The sequence below is a fragment of the Tamandua tetradactyla genome, chromosome 19 (assembly GCF_023851605.1).
Source record: "Tamandua tetradactyla isolate mTamTet1 chromosome 19, mTamTet1.pri, whole genome shotgun sequence".
NCBI lineage: Eukaryota > Metazoa > Chordata > Mammalia > Pilosa > Myrmecophagidae > Tamandua > Tamandua tetradactyla.
The window spans coordinates 44,883,643-44,905,535 of NC_135345.1; the positions used below are offsets into that span (position 1 = coordinate 44,883,643).

Here is a 21,893-nt window from a genome sequence, read left to right on the forward strand (position 1 = left end):
ATCCTTTTTTAGAACTTAATTATCAAAACTACTCCTAGTCCCAAATTAGAGTTAATATACATCATTTCACGGTTCATTTGGTTGGATTAAAATGAGGGGATATTTTATGTATCACTAGAGTTGCAAACAAAATAGGTTAAAAAGTTATTAAATAGATACAACTTCTCAGACTGCAGTCAAAGTAGGCTATGGTTTTATAAAGCAATGTAGTTTTTAAAACTAGCAGTCAAAACTTCAACAATTTTCTTTATGTAATGGTAAAGTTTATTTTATTTTTAATAGCAATTAGAGGACAAAATATTTAAAATTTGCAATTTAAAACATGCACATTCACAAAAGGCCAATGACATGTAACACTGTATAGAATTGAATGCCACTCAACTTTAATAACTATTTATAAAACACTGTGCATTTAACATCGAGATAAACAAACCTGAGAAAACTACTATAATCACAGATTTAAAATTCTCCACTCATGCAGCGTCACAATTTCTACAACAGTTTCATCAGGAATGGTTTTTCATGGAGTTGAAAATACTACTTCATCTTTAATGCAAACTAGTTTTCCATAGTTCCCTTCTGTGGCTGCCTTTTTTTTCTTTTCTAATCCTAATAAACTTCAAAATGTAAAAAATGAAGCTTGAAGTAGTTGAACAAACAGTATTTACTGCATTTATGGCTTCTATTCTAAAACATAAAAAAATATATGCATATTTTAATATTTTGCTCACATCTTTGCAAGAGCAGATTAACCTATGGAAAGTTGCTGTTAACTCAAAGTAAGCAAATATGAAATCTAGTTTTTTTTTTCCTATTTAAGGGAGATTTATTTGCTAAGAAATTTAGTGAGCCTTTTTACAGAAATTTCTTAGGAGGCAGACTAAACAAAAGTTTCCATTAAATTTGTTCAAATTCACTTGTAAAATAATTTACTTATGAAAAAAAGTTGTGCAGAGGACCAATTAATTTGCCCACTGAATATTAAATTGCAGGTAGGCTATGATAGAACTTTATAAGGCAGAAATCAACATCAAGATTTATAGCAATAGCCATGCATTGGCCTAGATCACTTTTAAATATTAATTCATGCAAACCATAAACCCATCAAAAACACAGCTGCTCTCATACAGAAAATAAATCAAGACGAAAAATGGAGAACATTCATTTCCTTTCCTTCAAAATTTAACTTACATTCCACTTTAATAGCTGTTGAAGGTTAATTAAAATGCAGCAAAGTATGACTAAGTTTCACAAATGACATTATTTTAATGTGTGAAAAATCAGCTATAGTATTTTTAAGAGGCATTATAGAAATGTTCATCATTAGAAAGCATTTATTAGGCACCAAATTGCATGGTGTCACATTAAGTAATTTTAAAAAAGAATTCCATAGAACTAGTCCATTGGTGTGAACAAGGTTGGCATTTTTCTTGATAAATTTTGTAGACACTGATTATTTATAAGATTTAAGATTTATTTGATGAAATAGTTTTTAAAATCAGGAACAATCAAAGGGCAACCACACAAAAATAAATGCTAATGATCATTTAGCTTTGTAATAATTATGACTGTTATAAATAATTTAAAAAACTGTGAATATACAACCTATTACTTTCAGACTAGCATTCATTTCCTGAAAGAACACCTGAAATGACACTTAAGTGTTGTACAGTGTCACAAATTATCATGTGACTTTCATTTTGGATGTTAGAATGCTGAATTGCAAAATTAAAATATAAAATTTAATTATCAGAATAAACATGTATTGATTTCTGTAATTCATTTTCCCTGGAAATTACTAGAAAACACTGATTTTACTTAATGACCATACAACGCATGTAGCTGGCTAATAGTATGTAGCAGAATACATATACACCTGACTTGATTAGAAAAAGTTTTCCATTAAGTTAGCAACACTGCTGAAGCAGTCTCACCTTAGAATGCAGAGTGAGTGTGGGAGGGCAGAAGCCATGAACATCATTTCAAATTTACTTCCTGAGAAACACCATTTTCCTGCTCATAATTTCTGCCACATAGCATTTTGCTGGGTGTGAGTCACCAATATATGTTTTTTTATTTTTTATTTTTGCACAGAATCGAACCCGGGTCTCCAGCATGGCAGGCGAGAATTCTGCCACTGAGCCACTGTCGCACTGCCCGCCAATGTATTTTTATCTGTATATATATAAAACATTTTAAAAGTCCATGCTCCATATCACTGTGTTACTATTCAATATTAAAGAAGCAGCTCCCAGCTTTTCAATACTAAATAAATGAGGAGCTTCTATAACAAGTCATATCTTCTGAGTTGTAAACATTGTAAAGCAACCATATCAGCATTTGCCAGAGTCCCTACAAGGGAGTTTAAAATTGAAGAGTACATGTCCTTCAAGTGTTTAGTCCTTGTAAAATTGTGTTATTGTTTCCCCTATTACCAAGGTTAAAAAAATTAGAAGTTTTCTGTATTTTAAATCAACACTGCAAAGTCACTGCAATTGCTATGCTTTAAGTTTCACCAAGGAGCTTATACTCTCACCCTCCCACCCCAAGAAGATGCAAAAAATTACTTAATATTGATAATTCAAAAATAGCATTATGGGACAAAAAGGCATAAATTAGTCACACTTCGTATCATGATCTTATACATTCAATTATTAGCCATGAGTGTCATGTTTCTAGAAAAAAAGAATACATTTAGATTTCTTGAAAATTCAGTTCTATTGTATTCATAATGTATTGACGCTACATTTTTGAGAAGGCTGCCACTGATGAGGTGAGGGCATTGAAAGCAGCTCTTCTCTGTAACTGCTACGATGGTGTTTTTTCTTAAGGGATGTACCTCATTTCTGTTTTTTAATTTTTGTGGCTTGACCTTACCTATCACGACTGTGAGGGCCAGGAAAAGCTGCTCTGAATATCCAATTGGTAGACAAAGTCTGAGACTAGAATTTTGAAGATACATTAGATCCTTACACCTTTGGCCTTGCTAGATGTTTTGATTCATAATTCTCTTATTCTGAACATCAAATGAGACGAGTCTAGGAAGTGAAGCATGTAAACGTATTGCTCCCTTTAGATTAGAATTATGCATGTGTTGTAATTTGTAGAAAATGGGGGAGGTGCACTGGTAACTCAATAGCTGAAGATACAGTGAAGGAAATGATGTATATACTAATTTTAAATCTAGATTAAGAAAAAATGGATCTGACACTATTAAACTCAAGGGGTGAGCCAGAAAATCACCTCTCTTTACAACTCTAGTTGCCATTTTTTGCTTTAAAGGAAGTTCTGCCCATTTTGTTGGTAAATCCACTTAAAGGCAAACAGGCTTTTGAATAAAAGGCAAAATATTTGCTTCGATCTCGGAAGTGTATCTGAAAACTAAAATTCCTTTTTTTAAAAAAAATGAAAGCAGTATGTTAAAAATAGTGTAGAAAACCGGCTGTGGTTTTTAAAACAATCCCCTCATCATTTATAGTTGTTAGCAAAACAGGCATTTTCAGATGTTTTGGAAATGCTGAAAATAATTAAACCCAAACTATATTTTTAAACATGTTAATGAAACCTATTCATAATGAAAAATGCTCTTTGACTGTAAAGTTATAGCCTTGAGTAAAATAGGTGAGTTTTTAAAATGAGGAAACGTATATTTTTTGTCCCAATTAGCAGCATGTGACTAGTTTTGGGAACTCCTTGACAAGGGAACTGTGAAACAATTCTCAGTCTTAAGCTTACAGCAGTCACTATAAGTAACACAGGGTGTGCTACCCAAGACAGCAGTCATCTTTAGTGGGGATAAATAGGGATAACTGAAATACATTACAAATGCTGAGCCTAGGTACATTACAAAAGCCCATGCATTTATCCAATGTGATTCCAAACACTTGGCAGAAGCTTTGGAGATCCCAAATAAATATGTAAGCGTAATTTTCATAAGTCAATCTAGAGCAGAAGCCAGATTTTTAGAAAAATCTTGATGATGATGAAACCTTATCAAGAATGACCAAGAGACATAAATACAATTTTAAAAACCAGTACTGAAACAAAACAACAGAGTCACATTAACAAGTGTATCCTCTAAATTTGATGAATTAACAAGACAAACAAGAAAGAAGCATTTGTAAGGCCAAAGGTGCAACATCACAGATTTTAGTAGCAAATGCCTTGAAATATTCATTTTTGCAAATCACTCTTACATTTGAAAAGTCAAGCATGCAGATCTCACAGCAGAACTGGAAGTAAACTTTCTTATAACTTTCTGGGCAAATGACTACTGAGGAATACACTTATTAACTTCTTTGGCAAACAATTTTTGACACAACACTTATTAATGCCTTGTTTAGAAATTTTGCTCAGTAAGGTGAGTCAGTTTCTTAAGAATGCTGTATTTTTTTTTCAGCATATCCTGAAATGTGAAATCTGAATTTTGGGTATCAAGAGTCCCTTTAACTTAATACTATCAAAGAGTCTTTAAATGGTTGGTCACCTTATGGTATGTCCAATAAATTGATAGTCAGTTACAGCCTAGAATAAAGGCATAAGAATCTGACTTCTCCTCAATTAAGAAAGCACTCTGGCCAGATTCAAGGTCATTTCAATTTTTGTTTACAAAGACTTAGCAAATACTTTTTAAAATCTGAAAGAGATGGTGTTACAGTGGAGCTGCACAGTGCTTATGTTTGTAACTATACATGAATCTGAATGTCAATCAACGAGATGAGCTCCGATCCACCTTTCCCTATGTGAACCAGACTGGAGGGTCAGCAGATTCCAGTGAAGACCTGGAAGCTGTTCTTAGAGACGTAGCAGAGTCTGCTTCTCAGCCATTCTCCATCACCATTCCTCAGGTCTCTGTTTTGTGGTATCGTACGCTCGAATCACTTCAGACTGAGAAACAATTCCATTTTCATCTTGAGAGAAAGCATACCCATCTGTAAGTTAATGATAAAACAGAAATTATTGACAGGAAGCCACTGGAAATCCATTATTCTGCATTTTGAATATTTAGTTTTCTAATTTGGGGAACAAATGCTTACTTTCCACTCTTAGAAGCAAGAAGGCATTCATTTTCAGTATCTGGAAAAGATATAGGCTCAACTACACAGTGGAGAGTGGAATGACCTAACGCTGTCAAGCAATTCTTGGGAATTATGCTGTGAATGCTTTCCGGCAGAGTAAGCAGACACCCTCAAGCCCCCTTAATTCTTTGTTAGTACCTCAAGTCTAACCCATTTAATTTTTACTTCCCTCCTACTCGAGGAAGTGACTGGGTCTATTCAAGCAGGCACGTGTATTTCCATATGTGCCAGGTGAAGCGAGAGCGAGAAATAACAGTGAGAAGGAGAGAAACACATATGAACGCAAGTGGTTAAAGAGGGGTCCTTCCTTCAGATGACATTTTCCCTTTGCACTCAGTGTCTACAGATAAACCCGCCGATGCCCCCACATGGTTGGGGAGGCGTGGGGATAAGAAATGACCCCCAAGGGGAGTGTTATTCATGGATTTCTCTAGTCTCTGGATTACATAGTTAGAGAGGGCCATTTGAAGTTAAAAGAACAAAAGCATTAAACATGAGTATGTATAAACCAAAATAAATTATATGTGGAAATAATGTGAAACAAAAGATGTATTACTAACACAAACTTACTACAGGGCTTTATATATTTTATTTCTTTTTAGATCCTTGAAATGTAAGAAATATACCTAAAAATTTTTTACAACTCTAAATATTCACAAATATTTTCACAAGGAAAAATTATTTCATTGTGCTATACGAAAGCTGAAAAGCCCTTGCAAAGTTATTTAAGTAGCAAAGGTAACAATACAAAAGCAACTTTTACGAGTTATTTTACTATTTTACTGGTTCTTTCTAAGAATTAAGGGAGCAAGGGGTAAGTGGAAATATTAGTCTTTTTTTTTTTTTTTGGTGAAACTAAGACTTTAAAATGCTCCATGTTTTCCCCTAAAAGTTAGATGGCTGTGTTCAAAGGATTCTCTGACTATTCTATTTAGATGTTCATTTTAACGAGTTAAATATCCCGAAAAAACAAAACCGCCACCACCAACAAACTGCTCTGATAAATGGTACGATGGACTAATGCCAGAGAATCTATTGAAAAAAATAAGAACTCAAATACTTACGAAGCAGGTTTTGTTGGAGGGATTCAGACCTGTACAAGTTCACGTGATTCTTCTTAAAGACATTCTTGAGCAGTTGCGCCCGCTCGGTGAGGCTGCAGGGCAGGTGAAAATGTGCGAAGTGAATTATCAGCTCGGCTGAGACCCCAGCGTGCCCACAGGGCCACCAAACAGAGGGTGGACTTAAACAAAAGACTGCTTGAGGAATCTGTCTTCTAGCAACTCTTTTGACCCCATTTTCCCAGATAGCAAATCAGATTTCACAAGTGTATTTAGACAGACACTGTTGAAGCTATTTTTTTCCCCAGAGCTAAAGATTAGGTATTTTATTCCCAATACTCCAATCAAAAGTAAGATTTTTCCAGCTCCCACTTATATTTAAGTCAAATGGAGGTATTAAACCTGCACAACACAATTAATAAAAAAAACACAAAATCTTCCAGTTGTGTTATTAGCTTCTGACTTATTATATATATAGTAAGCATGGTAATTTTTCGAATAAAAAACTTATTTATTACCATGTATTTGCCATACTTTGCACATATTTTGGTGCAAAATATACTTTAGTTATGTTAAAGAATCCCTAAGAGTTATGCAAAGAAGAAATTTCATCTAGATTTTTTAATCAGAAAAATTCTGTTATCACTCTAATATGGTATGAAATGTGTTCCTTAATTTCATTTTAAAATAAACTATTTTCAGAAAATAACTCTACTAGGGAAAATGACAAGAGAAGATATTTATTTTTCAACAATTTTTTAAAATAATCTTTTCTGCAGATACATATCCACATAATTATTAATTTCTAAAAGCACATTGCAAGAAATAAGACATCTGTTTCTTTCCACTGCACGAAGAACAGAGGCTAACACAGTGGGAGCTCAAATATTTGTTAAATAAATGAACTTGAGTGATAATTCTGAAATGCAGTTATAAGCATTATCAGTCTTTTCAATCATGCCATCTCTTCATTGGTTGATTTATAAAACTTTACTTTGCCATCAAAAGACATAAGTATGAAGAGCAAATAAGTAATCCACATGCTTTGCAGCAAATGTTTATGCAATTTTGTTTTAATCACTGGAACAGACTCAGTTGAAAATTTTCTGTCTTGTATTTTCCCCACAATTAAAAGCTTTAGTTTAAGTCACTGTAAATTATGTTAGCTCTGTATTTTGCCAACATTTTTTTTAAGACACTGGAACATTCTTTTTCATATACAAAAAGGAGGATTCTCTGCAAAAAGAACTCATAATTACATAAACATTTAGGCAAAAATCGAAGGAAAAATATTTAGAAACGTTGACATTTGTAGTAATCCTTGCATACTTATTAAAGTCTAGGGATGTTAACTGGCACTTCTTATTAGACATACTTTTTTTGTCATTGGGAATTAGCTACATTAGGCAAGGAAGCTAATTAATCTAAAACTCCAGTGGTTCTGCAAATAGTTGTAAAACTTACTTTTGCTAGTGAAATAAACAGATAAGGGGAACGTGAAGGGGTCATTTTTACGGAGTCGCTTTTCCTACTCTACTCTTTAAATGATCTAACATTACAGACCCTGGTACCCTGAGGGATACTAAAATGTGTAACTGCTTTGAGGAAGTCGGCAGCTTTAGCAGCAGGTGGTCTGATTTTGTTAGCAGAACACTGCGGATGAGGTGCTGGGAAGTCTCTGGCGTTTAAAACTGAAATAACCACAGAAGGCTAGAGGATGGCAATGTATCATTATGCAGCTTCTTCTTCCCTAAATACATTTTCCAGGTTTCATGCTGGCTTTCCTAAACGCATAATACTTAATAGCAAAACACTAAAGTGGTAAGGAGGCAGATGTGACAATTTTATTTTACATATTATGGCAACCTAAACATTTAAGATAAAGCAGTTTTGTTTTGTTCACATAATGCTATACTCTCACTCAGCTGCTACATCTCCTTAATGCCCAGCGTTCAAAAATAAAAACAGAAATAACAAAGTCTCTTTCTTGGGAATCCTTTTTCTCAGTCATTTCATATATAACAGGAGGACAAATACTTAACCCAGGCAGACTGGGAGGATTAGGGGAGTTATGCACAGCACCCAGAGTGGTACTTAGGAAGCACTCAACAAATACTAGTCCCTTCCTCTCTAACTCCCTCCCTCAAATCCCAGGGAATTTATTGTTTAAAAAAATCAGATAGAACAGAGATAATCATAAAACAAAAGACATTTTGTGAGGATCATTTTTGATGCTTTGCTTTATATTCTACCTCAGGTCAACATGAGATATCTATTGCCACACATGAGTTTTAATTTATAACGTCCCCACTTGTCTTTAACAGGAAAATAAATATGATTTTTATTTTATTTTTTGCCTTAGCTATTCTGAACTTCTTGTTTTAGTCCTTGTCAAGCAGAGTCCCTCCTACAGAATATAAATGCCATTCATGGGAGGACGCTTAATAAACAATAAGTGATGATGAGCTGTATTTCTTTAGTCTTATTCTACCTTTAGGGAACTATTTATCATTTAAAAATATGCAGTTCTATGCGATCGATGCTTATGGGTACCAATATTACTATCAAGTCATATTATAAAATACAACATAACATTGAAAGATATATTAAAAATTTGGCTTTTGTTGGACAAAGTGGGAAAACAGTGGGAAAAGAAATATTTTCACTAGACCCAAGGATACCTTCTCACTAAAACCACATCTTATTCACATATCTATGGAAAAACCACAAACTTAAGGAAAAGATTTGGCTTGTGGTTTTGCTCAATCCTATATAGCCTTTCATTTATATGCCAAGTGTGCAAATCATGAATCTGTTTAATGCAATTATACAATTGCCATTAAACTACTGTTACCTTACTTCCAAACTTACTAAAATATTGCAACTTAGATGTTTGGTGGAGTCGAGGTATAAAAATATTTAAAAATAACATTTTATTTAGAAACAGTACAAAAGTTAGTGTGGATAAAAAGCCATTTACTGGGATGCAAGCGTAGTTCAGTGGTAGAATTCTTGCCTGCCATGCAAGAGACCTGGATTCGATTCCCCGCCCGTGCACTTTCCCTCACCCCCCCCCCAAAAAAAATTCAACAAATAGTGCTCCAACAATGGGATAGTCACATGGAAAAAGGACAAAATGTGACCTTCCCCACACGGCATATAAAAAATAAGAAGCCATTTACTGTTCTGGAACTTGTGGTCATCTTTAAAGAGTGGTAAATTTGCATTTGTACTTATTTGGGTTGGCAAGCTATTTTTGTTGACTCATTAAAATAGGTCTCCAGAAAGTCAATAAACATACATTCCAAGAATGCTTTAATATGTATCATGTGATAGCTGTCCCATATTAGGGAGTGTTGTCAGGGAGATGGATGATGAATATAACAGGCCTAAAACCTGCTCTGGAGGACATGACATTTCATTGTTCTGTCACTTTTGTTTATAAATGTGGGACAGAACCATTACTATAGTGATGAGAGTAGGCTGGAGGAAGGCATTTGATACATCTCTCTAATCTCAATTCCCAACAAGATATTCAGGTAATACGTAGGCAAAATTCAGTGTAAAAACTGAGAAGCATTCTTTTTTCTTATTAGTTCTGGGGCAATGTTGAAATTGCTTTTCCTTAAGATAGACAATAGAGAAAAAGATCTGTAGAGACCACCATCATATCCATGACCAAATTGTCTGACACCCCATATTTTCCCACTCTCTTCTTTAAAGCTAAGGCTATGGGCCAAACAATGGTGTGGACTCAGTTAATGAACCTTCACCTGATGATCTTGTGCCAACATTCGGTTTAGTAATGGCTGATGATGAGATGCAGGCTACTGTCTACAGTTAGAAATAAAAATTACTAGTTTCATTATCATATTTTCCTATCTCTAAGATGTCTAACTTCAATGTCACAAGGAAGATATTAAAAACTAACGGATCTTTTCCCAATGAACCCATAGTGCCTACAGTCTCTCATTTTATACCTTTGTGCTTTTGAAATTTACTACTTTTTTTGTTCTTTTTTGGTTTTAAAAAGGCAAGATGTTACATGATCCTAGAAATATAAGACACCCAACTGAGGGATGGGGGTTCATATTCCAAAAAAATTAATATTTCTGATGTAAAATGTTAGTAAATATTTACATTAAGTAGAAAAATAAAATGCTCTAAATGGTCTTAAATTCATAGAATCATTAAAACAAACATTCTTCAATCTCAAAGCTTCATGTAGAAGGTCAACACCATCAGCCAGCATATGGATATTAGATAAAATATTGAATCTTTTCAAAAAAGATTAATTTACTTCAAATTCATGTAGTGGAAAGAATGGAACCAAGTCATAAAATGCAGGGGGCCAAGGGCTTTTCCTGAAGACTGCCATAACTCAGATACAGGATAAGGTAGGTAAGAAGTTTGCCAAAGGTCTCAGAATATTTATGAACTACTTTGGCTAGAGGTGTACTATTATCACTTAAATTAGAAACTACTTGGAGGCAAAACATATCTATTTGTTTAATTTTATAAAACACTGCTTCATGATTAGTTTTCATTTTGAACTTAAAATCACATAATGGACTTTAGGAGGACCTCAAAGAGTAACTATTACTTCATCTTATATTAATTGTTAAGACTATCAACACAGTTATATAGTGCCTACATTTTCATATTTAATTAATTGCTAGTTAATAAAACCAATGTATAATTGGTGTCAACTCAGACACCAGGACTGATTGGTTCACCCATCCAGCACTCAATTATTCATTCACCACCCCCACTCAACCATCCACCCCTCAACCATCCACATACCCACCGACACTATTTCCATCCAACTACTCACTCTTTCATTCATTTATTCATTTACTGCTTCCTATGTTCACTTAACCATTCATTTGTTCAATCATTCATTCACTCAACAAATACTTATCCAGTTCTACTAAGTTAGGTGCCACTAAGTTACAGCAATGATAAGACATGGGTCTCTCCCTCAAGGAGCTCAAACCAGTAGAAGAATATATGTAAACAAATGTGTCATAATACAATGTAACAATGGAAGTTTATACAAAGTACAGAGATAGCAGAATAGGAATTAATTAATTTTATCTGCAGAGAGTGGAGGAAATTGCATCTGAACTGTGTTTGAAAGCTGAGAACTAAAGTGCCCAGACTTTAGGGAGGGGTGTGGCCTCTTAGTGTATGTGAAGGCTTGGGGGTATAAAATAGCATAGGTCTTGGAACTAAAGGAAATCTGATACTGCTAGAATGTACAGAAATCACAACTTCTCCCCTTTTGCTAACTTTTTGAAATTTAGCATCAGTCTCATTCTCCAAGATTCTTGGCAGTAAAATTAGATCTGAAGATTCTTTAATGACCTAGAATGGCTTAGCATGAAAACTTTACCATCAGTTGCTATTTTTTTCTTTTCATAGATTTTTTCTCCCCGCTCCCCCTTTCCTAGATATCATGTAGCTGGTAGGGACTATGCTTTCCCCGACCACCACCGTTCTTCCTGATTACCAATGGGCAGCAAAGACAACGTGAAGTTCATGTTATACCAGGCCTGCGGTGTTCAGCTAACAGCTAACATTTCCACATTCTTGATGAAAATATGAATAGCTATTTTAGTCAACTGAGGAGGGTAGTAGCAGGAAATTTATCTGATACATTTTCTTAGGAGAAGGTGGTGATTTAGGGTCAAATCCACTTCTTTCTCTTTTAGTTCCTCTGACTTATTTTACTTAGTGGGAGGGCCTTTGTACACGAAAGACTCACAGAATCTTTAGGACTTAGAGGAAGAGGTCATCACATCAGACCCTCAGCCTGATTCATGAGTTGTTCGAAGTCACTGATACACTACACAAACTAAATACCACGTGGAGGGGCAAGTTTTATTAATATACTTTTAACTTTGAGAGATTTATTCCTAAGGACAGTAACACTGATAGTATTATTATTACCTAATAATTGTTAATGAATGATTTTATTCACAGTTTTGTGAGCTACAACCTTACCTACATCCATTTTCAAGTGAGACAGGGAGAAACATTTACTGAGGGGCTATTTGTACCAGGCAATAGGAAAGATGTTTTCCTACAAACCCCGTGATGTAGGTTTCAGATGAAAGCACGGGGATGAAAGGAGGACGGAGGCAGGAGGTGAATGCTAACATTTTCTGAGTCCTCACTCTGTCTTATGGACTGTCTAGGCATTTATATGTCTCATGTTGCGGAACCCATAATACAATCTCAAAGGGAGGTATGACTATTCCCATCATACACACAGGGAAACTGATTTAAAGAGGCTAAGTGCTTCACTGACTCCATTTCTGAAACAGCAGCAGAAAGAGGCAGAATAGTGAATGGGTAGAAGCGAGGGCTCTGGAATCAAAAGATACATGGACTCCGGGAACTTAGTTGCTTTATGCTCCAGTTTCCTTATCTGGGAAACATGGCCTGTTATGAGGATTAAATGAGACAGCACATGTGAAATGTTAACCACAGAGCCTGGTATGAAGTAAGCATTCAACAAATGCTAGTGCTGTTATTTTTAAAATGTGTGAAGGGCCCTGGAGGCTTAGTGAGAGGGAGTGGGAGCTGGAACTGAAGGTACCAGTTTGAATTCCTAGTCTGACACTTACTCCATGTGTCACATTGAGTAACCACAGTGAACCCTGATGAAGGTGACATATACTGAGGCAAAACATTTGCTATGGTTTAGACAAAACCAGGCTGGCTCACTCTAGCATGATGGCAGAGATAAAAAATAAAACAAATTTCCTGCTGCTATCTTCACAGTCATATTTTATTATTGTCTGTTTTCAACGAATTTTAACTTCTTTTTTTTATAATAGTTTGCGTATTTAATGAATTTGAGTAGCTTTCTAACCTTACGTTTTGGAGGGGTGAAGCAGAGTGAGGAAGAGGATTTTGATGATATAACTTGCTTCATATATATGTCTAGGTCAGTTCCTAGTAACAGATTCAACCACAAATGCAACTGTAAAGCAGACTGCCCTACTGTCAAGCTCTGCTTTTGAGTACATGCTATTTATCTTGGATACTGTTTCGGGCTGAAAATCTTCTTTTCCCCTTTTAGGTTTTTTTTTGTATGCTGTACGGCGGGGATCACATTTCATTCTTTTTCCATTTGAGTATCCCATTATTACAGCACAATTTGTTGAATTCTTGTTTGTTTGGCAAGTGCATGGGCCGGGAATCAAACCCAGGTCTCCCACATGGCAGGTGAGAATTCTACCACTGAACTACTTGCAATCCTCTCCCCTTTTAGTTTTATAACATAGTAGGATTGGTATCTACCATTCATTCAATGGTCATTAAGCTCCAGGCATTACCCTATGTGCTTTATCTACAGTATTTTACTCCATTTTCACAACTAGTCATGAGGTAGGTATTCTCACCCCCATTTTATAGGTGAGAGAATTGAAGCTTAGTAACCCTGAGCAACTAGGCTAAGGTCACACAGCTTAGTAAGTGAAAGGTTTGATTTTGGATCTACATCTCTCAGATTCTAAAATAAGCTCCATGTTACATGTTAACTGATAAATACAGATTTACCACTATATCCAGCCACTATTAAGATTTAAAGTTCACTGGAAAAGAACATATTCAATGTACATTTTACCTTTTTCCAAGCACAACTGCTCCTGGATCTTGAGATTTTGCCTCTAGCTCCTGAACTTCATCTACTAATGTTTTAAAAGCAGTCCTCTTGACACTGCAAAAAAAAAAAAAAGAAAAAAATATTTCCATGAAAATACTCTTGTGAAGACTTAAAACTTTACAAAATTAGATATGTGGTTTATTGTCGGCTGTTGATAAGTTTGACAGTAACCACAGTACAAGCAGTAGTTTTTCAATAGAATCTAAAAAGTAAGTCACTTTTGGACACTATATAATTAGAGAAATAATAGTCTAAATAATTGGTTTAGGTTCATAATATTAAAACTCATAAATATTGAATAAACATCATATAATTAGCTTTAATAACTTTTGTGTTAGGAATTAACATTTTAAAGCATAACACAAGAAAAATTAGTAAGGTTTTTGTTTTTAATATTCTGTATTTTACACTTGCTTTGAGTCAGGCAACTAAAACATTTCCTTTCACAAGAATTATCTGCTAAGAAAAAAATAGTATCTTTGGAGATAAGCAAACTCTTTCGTCTACCTTGTATGGGTTTTCAGGTTAATTTCGAAACAAACAAACAACTCTCTAATGTAATTCTCTCCTATGTACTTCTTCCTAATGTTAACTGGATCCACCTGCTTTACTTCTCGTTCACTCTTTTAAATTTAGTTCTCTAGTTTAGTTTTCTAGTTCCTCAATGACTCCTTTTTTATTAGCTTATTTATTTAGAATGAATTCATATATCTAGTTCCTATTCTGCAAATTCTACATTCTTAAGTTGATGTTAAAAGAGAGAAGCCTGAGGATTGATATGCATCTATATTTTTACATACACAACTGAGAATTATACTTACACCTTATAGACCACATCGAGAAGCAAAGATGCCACAGGGATAAATAACAGGCCCATCCAAAAGACTCCAGAACTAAACAGCATGGCTGCCTATGAAAATCATCAGAAACATTACTTTAAAAACTAAGAAAAATATCAGTCACATTTGGTTTTTATATGATTTAAGAAATCACTCTAAGAATATTACTCTGAAAGAAGAATAACTCTAAATTCAAATTTGTGAAATGTGTCAAAACATGCATTTATTACCTCTCCCCCCCAGTAGCTAATATAGCAAAGATTTATTATGTGCCAAATCTTTTCATATTTTAAAGTGAAATTCTTATTATTGTGGCCACTGCATGGAGTGATAAACCTTGACCCTCTTATATAACTTAGAATATCAAAATCAGTGTTTTGAGCCAGCTTCAAACATACTCCGGATTAAAAACCCTTATAATGCAACACACAAAATAAATCCTATGGTGAAACAAGTTTACCATTCCTGGCAAATGAAAATCAACTTTATTTTTGTAAAATATTATCTAAAAAATCATTCAGATAAACCATGAAAGTAGTATAATCAAATTATCTCTGATATGAAATAATTTGATTATTTTTGACTGATATTAGGTAGGAATAATTTAAATACTAAAGTAACCTTAATCCTTCCTTTGTATTAAATTTCACATTGCTTAATCAGCCTTTTGGGTTGCAAAGGAATTGATTCTGTGATGAAAAATTAATCAAATCTATTAGTTGCTTACAATTACAATAAAAAAATCTCTTTTTAGGTAGATCACACAGGGCTAGTAATCTAAAAAGTAATAGGGTCATACAATAAAACAAATATTTGGTTCACTTCTTTAAGACTGTTTATCAAAAGTAAATTTGCAATACCTATTTAAATTAATTGCTATAATTTCTTTAATAAGTAGCCATCAAATGGATGCACATTTACAATCTACTAGAAATCACACAGGCAAATTTTGTTTTAGCAGGTATGGTTCAGGAATTAAGAGTGATCTAGAGTCTAATTCTTTTACAGGCAGTTTCACAATTGCACATAAACAGTCTTATCAATCAATTATTATCAAATATAAAGATTTCTAATTTCAAATTATTTTTCAGATTACCTATTCATTTGGACTCTCAACTGAGAACGAGGAATTGCTGTTTAAATGTTTTTCTACATTGACACAGGCTAATGATAGAGACTCCTGGTTCAAAGATGCTAATTTTTTCCCCCAGATAGCATCAAATAGCTCTGCATCCTTATTTTCTAAATAGAAATATAACATACCATTACAAAAAATCTCAGAAAACATATTTTGCCACGTGGATTCAATGGAAGGGCACCCATATTCTAAATGAAATATATTCACATAAAAGTCACATTATTTTATAAGCAAAACATGATCTCTGACATGTTTGCTGACATCCTCAATAGGGAAAACCCACAATAACTATGTAATAGGAAGTGTCTATCAAGTCAGTGGGTTTTGTTTAGATTGAAGGAAGCTTTCTAGGAAGGTAACAACTGTAAAAAAAAAAACACAAAAAAACGTATTTCTTTCTCCTTCTGGGTGGAAAAGGTAGAATAAGATTCTAAGTTACGTAACTGAAAAAAAAGCACTTTTACTTGGCTTAATTTTAATGTATTTTAATTTGTGGGCAAGAGAAGAAAGATTTATTCTTGCCTTTGCCATCGTGTATTAAAGGTCCCCTGGTGGAAAAGGCAGAAGTGGTGGTAGAGCCTGCAGGCTGTTAATTCTGACTATTGTGATGCTAACTGTGAATGGAGGAACAACTGGCACCCACTATTCAGTCCACCCAGTCTTTGGCTTTACAAATGAACAACGTGAATTGAGGGTAAAAAAGTTCTTCTGCATCATATCTGAAAGCCTGTCAGATTTTTTTTCTTGTGCGGAGTTAATCCAAACCTAAAAAGATTTAAAGCCGACATTCGCATTAAAGACAGAGAGTCTCTTTGTATTTTTTGGATGAAGAGGGGGTAAAAATAAAATCCCACAGAGGTATTTCCTTCCTTTCTGGACCAGAAAGCTCGCCCTCACTCTGTAGAAACCATTTTTGTCTCTAACTTTTCACATCTCCCCCCTCACAGGCAGGTCATCTGGGAAAAGGCGAACGGATCCCCGCAGACAATGGCAGTAACAGGAGCGCTTGTTTGGGGTTGGGCTCAGGCTCCCTCCAAGAGCGGTTTGCAAATTGCTCCTAGCGTGGGGGGATCTGTGGGCCATGCCAAGTGGCCCCCACCGCCCCTCCTGGAGGCCCTGTGAAACCAAATGGAATCCGCCACAAAAGTGGCTCCCAGGGGGACTTGAGAAAGGATCAGCCGAGAGCGCTGCAAAGCTGGTAAACTGGGGGGCACAGGCCCTCCGTGGGGGAACAAACAACCGCTTGTCTCTACAGAAGGACGCTGGCACCACCCGGGCTTCAAAAATAAACCAACGCTGCCTGAAAATGCAAGTTTTGGCAGAGGAATTGTTCTGAAATCTCCATGCGAACTTTCAGAGAAAGAATGTTTGCGAAAGCATGAGCTCATGTGCATTTAGCCAAGCCGGGGGCTTGACCAGACAAGAGGGGCTTACCTTCTGACAAATGGGGTGAACCGTGAGCAACCCATGTTCCCACACCAAGGGGAGAAACATTTCTTCACCATTTAGTGTTTCCATGTTCAATCTTGTACAGGAGATCATTTAAATGCGATACCTGCCAATAAGCCTTTGGTGATGTGGTTTTTAAAGTCTACTTCTACTTCTATGTGACAAATGTCAGGGATGAGCACTGTGACTCTTCCTCTTGGGTAATACACAGAAACCTTCTAAAAGAGCCGCCCCTTGGGGAACTCTTGGGGCTATATCCATGGACTCCAATTTGAGTGGGTTTGGTGGTAAACTGCTCTGGTGGCACTTGACTTGGCCCTTCCTGGCTATCACACTTTGCAGAAGTAATTTCTGAGCCTATTTCCTTGGCTGTAAGATGGAGTTAATTATACATGTCCCTCCCCACCTGAAGGATTATTAGAATTCAAGCAGAGAATGCTCGTAAGTGGCTGCTTTTATTACTAACTGATTATTAACAAACTCTCACTTCTTCATTTAATTTTCAAATATCTTTAAGCACCCTAGTCTTTTATCTTTCCAGTGATCTTTCTAGCCATCTCTCAAACCATAAATTTCAAGGAAGAAAATATTTATCATAATATCATATTAAATGTAAGTCAGTTTATAAATTTCAGTTTTCATCACAATAATATCATAATACATGCTTGTCTCAGCTAATATTTTGAAAAACAATACTGAAATGTAGGCCAAGGTAATTGATAACTAATAAATTAACATTCATTTTAGTTTGCTAGTTTAGGAAATGGAGGTAAATTATTAAAGACTGCATGAACATAATATTAATTTGGGAAGAGAATATTTTTCAGAAAATAGTGTGTCAAAGCTTGGCTAATTATTTTTCTGGGGGCGGGCAGTAAGATAAAGTAATATAAATTCCACAAGAGTTAAAGAATTAATATTAACAACAACAATGAAAAAAAAATAAAACAAAACCAAGAAGTAATTTTTACTAAGTGTCAGGATAAAGCTTTACATAATGGCTTTTTAAGCTTAAAAACAGTGAATAAACTACCAAAGGAAGTGTTTTAAGGAAATGACTCAAGCTTCTGCATATTCAAGAAGTTAACTTAAAAGTAAATGATAAACCAGAAACTAGGAGAATGATTGCCACAAATATGCGAAATTCTGGGTTAAAATCTGATTATAAAAACAGTCCATTTATCATCAAAAGAATAGCTAAGATCTGAAAAGACAGGCAACAGACCCGAGAAGGTATTCACAAAATACACATATAATCAGTAACACTGAAAAGCACCGAGTCTCTCTGTATTCAGAGAAACGCTACCAAACTAGATTGGATTAAAAAATTCAATCCAATTTGGAAGAAGGCATTTGTGGTGGCTTGGAGTGATAGACTTCTATCACTGGAGTCTCTATAGAGAAGGCCACAGAAGCAGACAGAAGCCAGAAGTCAACAGAACCCAGAAGAAAAAGGAGAAGATGCTGCCATCTACATTGCCGTGAGATGGAAAAGCCAAGGAACCCAATGACTGGTGATCAGCCTGAAGACACCGACCTTGGGAGGAAACAAGTCTTGTAGCCTCTCAAACTGTGAGCCAATCAAGTTCTGATGTTCAGCCAATTCATTATATAGTATTTTTTTTAGTAGCTGGGAAACTAAAGCAGTGTTGAAATTTGATACAGCTTTTGCATATAGATTAGTATCTAATTGGACTATCTGTGTACATAAGTCTTGAAAAGTTCTCCCCAAAATGGGCCCCTGAGCCCAAGGTTTAGTTAAAAGTGTGAATCACGGTAGGTTCCTTATAGAAGACCTCAGTGCTGAGTAGCAGAGTTAAGATTTTGAGAAGTCAGAATAAAGAACCATATTTGATAGTTTTTTTTAAACCAAGGTTTCCCAAATGTATTTGTTGACCATGGAATCCTCTTCCCCACATGCTGCTTCCTAACAATCAAAGGATTAATATGGGCAAAGGTTCACTGTGGGTTCTTTTAAATAGGAAAACATTAGAGAAAACTAATATGATAGTGTGTGGCTGGATCAATAACTGCACATCCATATGAAAATATTAAAGATGTCAAAGATGTTCACAAAATGCAATTATTAGAAAATTGATGGTTACGAAGAGACCTGAGTAAAGAAAAAGGTAAATACTCCTGGTATACTCTCTGGAGCCTTCTGTTTGTCATCATGTTAAACCTCTCTGGGATGTCTGGCAAGTTCCTTCATCATCTAATGGGAACCACCCACAAATCCTGTGGCCAAGATCTCTCACCTGTACTTCAAGAATACTCTCCAGCTTTGAACTTGAATGCTGTCCAGGCACCTCAAATCTGACACATCCTAAACTGAACAGACATTGTCTTCCCCTAAAAGCCTTTTATCCTCCCTATTCAGAAAACAGCACCATCACAAACTTAAGACAGAAATCTGGGCTCCATTTTTGAATTGTCTCTACACCACATAAAATATATCACTAAGTTCTGTTATGTGTACACTGCTGTATCTTTATACCTCCCCACGTCTTGCCAACCCTGCTGCTATGATGCCAGTCCAAATATCCTGTCTGTCATGCTGCAATAGCTTGTAATTGGACTACCTGACTCCAGTCTTCTTCTACTTTCTAGCCATTCTCTATACTACAGCCAGAGGGATATTTCTAAAGTACAAATTAGATTTTAGCAGTTACTAGATCAAACCTTTTCAACGGTTTCACTGCCCTCAGGATAGAGTATGAAATCTTTAATATGGTTTCAAGACATTTCCTATATGACTTGATTACCTCCCCAATATCATCCATCTCTCAAGCCAGCCCCCGCATCCAGCCACATGTATGTGTTTCAGTTCTTGGAATGTCCCTATGCTTACTCTTATCCCTGGGCCCTTGCATTTATGACTCCCACTTGCCCCTCAATTTTCATATCAGATGCTACTATCACTTCCTTCCTTCCACTGGGTTAGCTGACCCTACTTTGTGCTTCCATTATGGCGCCATCTCTTTCCCATTTTCTAGTTGCTCCTTTATTATGATTTATGTAAGAGAAGGAAATATATCTTAATTCTTATAACCCAAGTGCTTAACCATCCGGTGGCTGCTTAAAAAAACAACTGTTCAATATTTAAGTTCTTACAACCTAGTGTTGAGAGAGATTAGACGTTAACAATACCAGCACATTGGGACTAGGTGTCTGAAATACAGTGGTTACAGTTTGTTTTTCTTGTACTTTGGCATGGATTTATTCAGGGTGGTTCTACAGCAAGACATTTGTGTGACTAGAGAGAGGGAGTAATTGATCTGGCTTCCTTAACCATCTCTTTCCGATCTATGTTGTCTTTTCTGTTAAAAAAGCTGAGCAATATTATTAAAAGCTAAATATGTTATGCTATTTTTTTTTTTTCAATATGAATCAGAAATATTTCATGAATCCAGGGAAGGTATGTTACCTGGAAATAATGGTGGTGTTGGGCAGTGTTGAATGGGCAGGAAGAGAAGGGTGATCTGTTACTAGCATTAATGAAGACTTAACTACAGTAAATAAAAAGAAGCAGAATATAAAATCATACAATCTTCTTTATTGTCAGATACAAATTTTAGATTTCCCACTGCTCAGGTCCAAAACTTAGGAGTCATCTCTGCTTCCCTCCTTTCTCTCATACTACACATTTAATCCTTCAGCAAATCCTATTTGCTCTATTTTAAAAACATTTCCAGAATACATCCATTCATACTCCCTCTGCCCTTACCCAAGCACCTATCATCTCTTGCTTGGATCACTACAAGAGCCCTCTGTGGGGTCTCTCTGCCTTTTCCCTGTCCCTGCTACAGTCTATTCTTAGCAGAGCAGACAGATCACTTAAGTCAGATCACAATTCCTCCACTCAACTCTCAGGGACTTCCCACCCCACTCAGCATAAAAGTGAGAGTCTTTACACTTGTCTGCCAGGCCCGGATGATCTGCCTCCACAGGCCCACCCCTTTAACCATCTTTATTCCTCTCTCCCTCCCTCATCCTGCTTCAGCCACACTGGCTTCCTAAGGGTCTTGGCACTTGTGCGCTTCCCAGCCTTGAATTCTCCTTCTCCAGCCGGCCACCCGCCCTGCTCACACAACTTGAGGTTTCTGCTGACAGGTAGTCTTTTCAGTGCCACTCCACTTCAGTATTTCCTCTCCCCTTCCCTGTGTTATAACTCCACCACTTGCTATGCAGTATGATATCCTTTTTTTTTAAAAAAATTCTTATTGTGAAATATAACATACATACAAAGAAAAGAAAGGAAGAGCAATAATTTTCAAAGTACACTTCAACAAGTAGTCACATCTGGGAAACTCCAGGTCCTCTTAACTATTGGGGACTTCTACAATACACTTTTATCTGTTGGCTTTTCTGCCTTTCTTCTCAAGAATAGAAGCTCTCCGAGGGCAGGATTTTCTTCTCTTTTTTCACTGTGTTACCCTACCACCTAGAATAATGCTTTGCCCTATATTTATTGAAAGAATAAATTGTTTAAGATAAATACACACATTAAGGGTAGGAAAAGACTGACAATACACTAATATATCTCGCATATTTCTCTCATTTTTTTGTCAAATTTTCTAGTTTTCTTTCCATTGACCATACACATTTCTGGCTAAGGTTTCTCTGTGCTGTTGCTGTGAGTGGAACCATTCC

General features: G+C 35.7%; 1 protein-coding gene across 6 annotated transcripts in view; it reads right to left on the minus strand.

Annotated features, from left to right (window-relative positions):
- Positions 1 to 249: 249 nt before the first annotated feature.
- ATP8A1 (ATPase phospholipid transporting 8A1) overlaps positions 250 to 21,893 on the minus strand; it is a 240,458-nt gene continuing 218,814 nt past the window's right edge. For 5 of the 6 annotated variants that reach the window (XM_077136764.1, XM_077136763.1, XM_077136767.1 and 2 more), the window contains 4 exons: positions 14,636 to 14,724; positions 13,776 to 13,868; positions 6,143 to 6,234; positions 250 to 4,931 (listed from right to left, as the gene is read on the minus strand). In XM_077136764.1, coding sequence (XP_076992879.1) covers positions 4,834 to 4,931; positions 6,143 to 6,234; positions 13,776 to 13,868; positions 14,636 to 14,724 — 372 coding nt within the window. In that variant the 3' untranslated portion in view covers positions 250 to 4,833. Of the gene's footprint in view, positions 4,932 to 6,142; positions 6,235 to 13,775; positions 13,869 to 14,635; positions 14,725 to 14,769; positions 15,980 to 21,893 lie in introns of those variants that run through there. The other variant, XM_077136765.1, reaches the window with a different exon arrangement.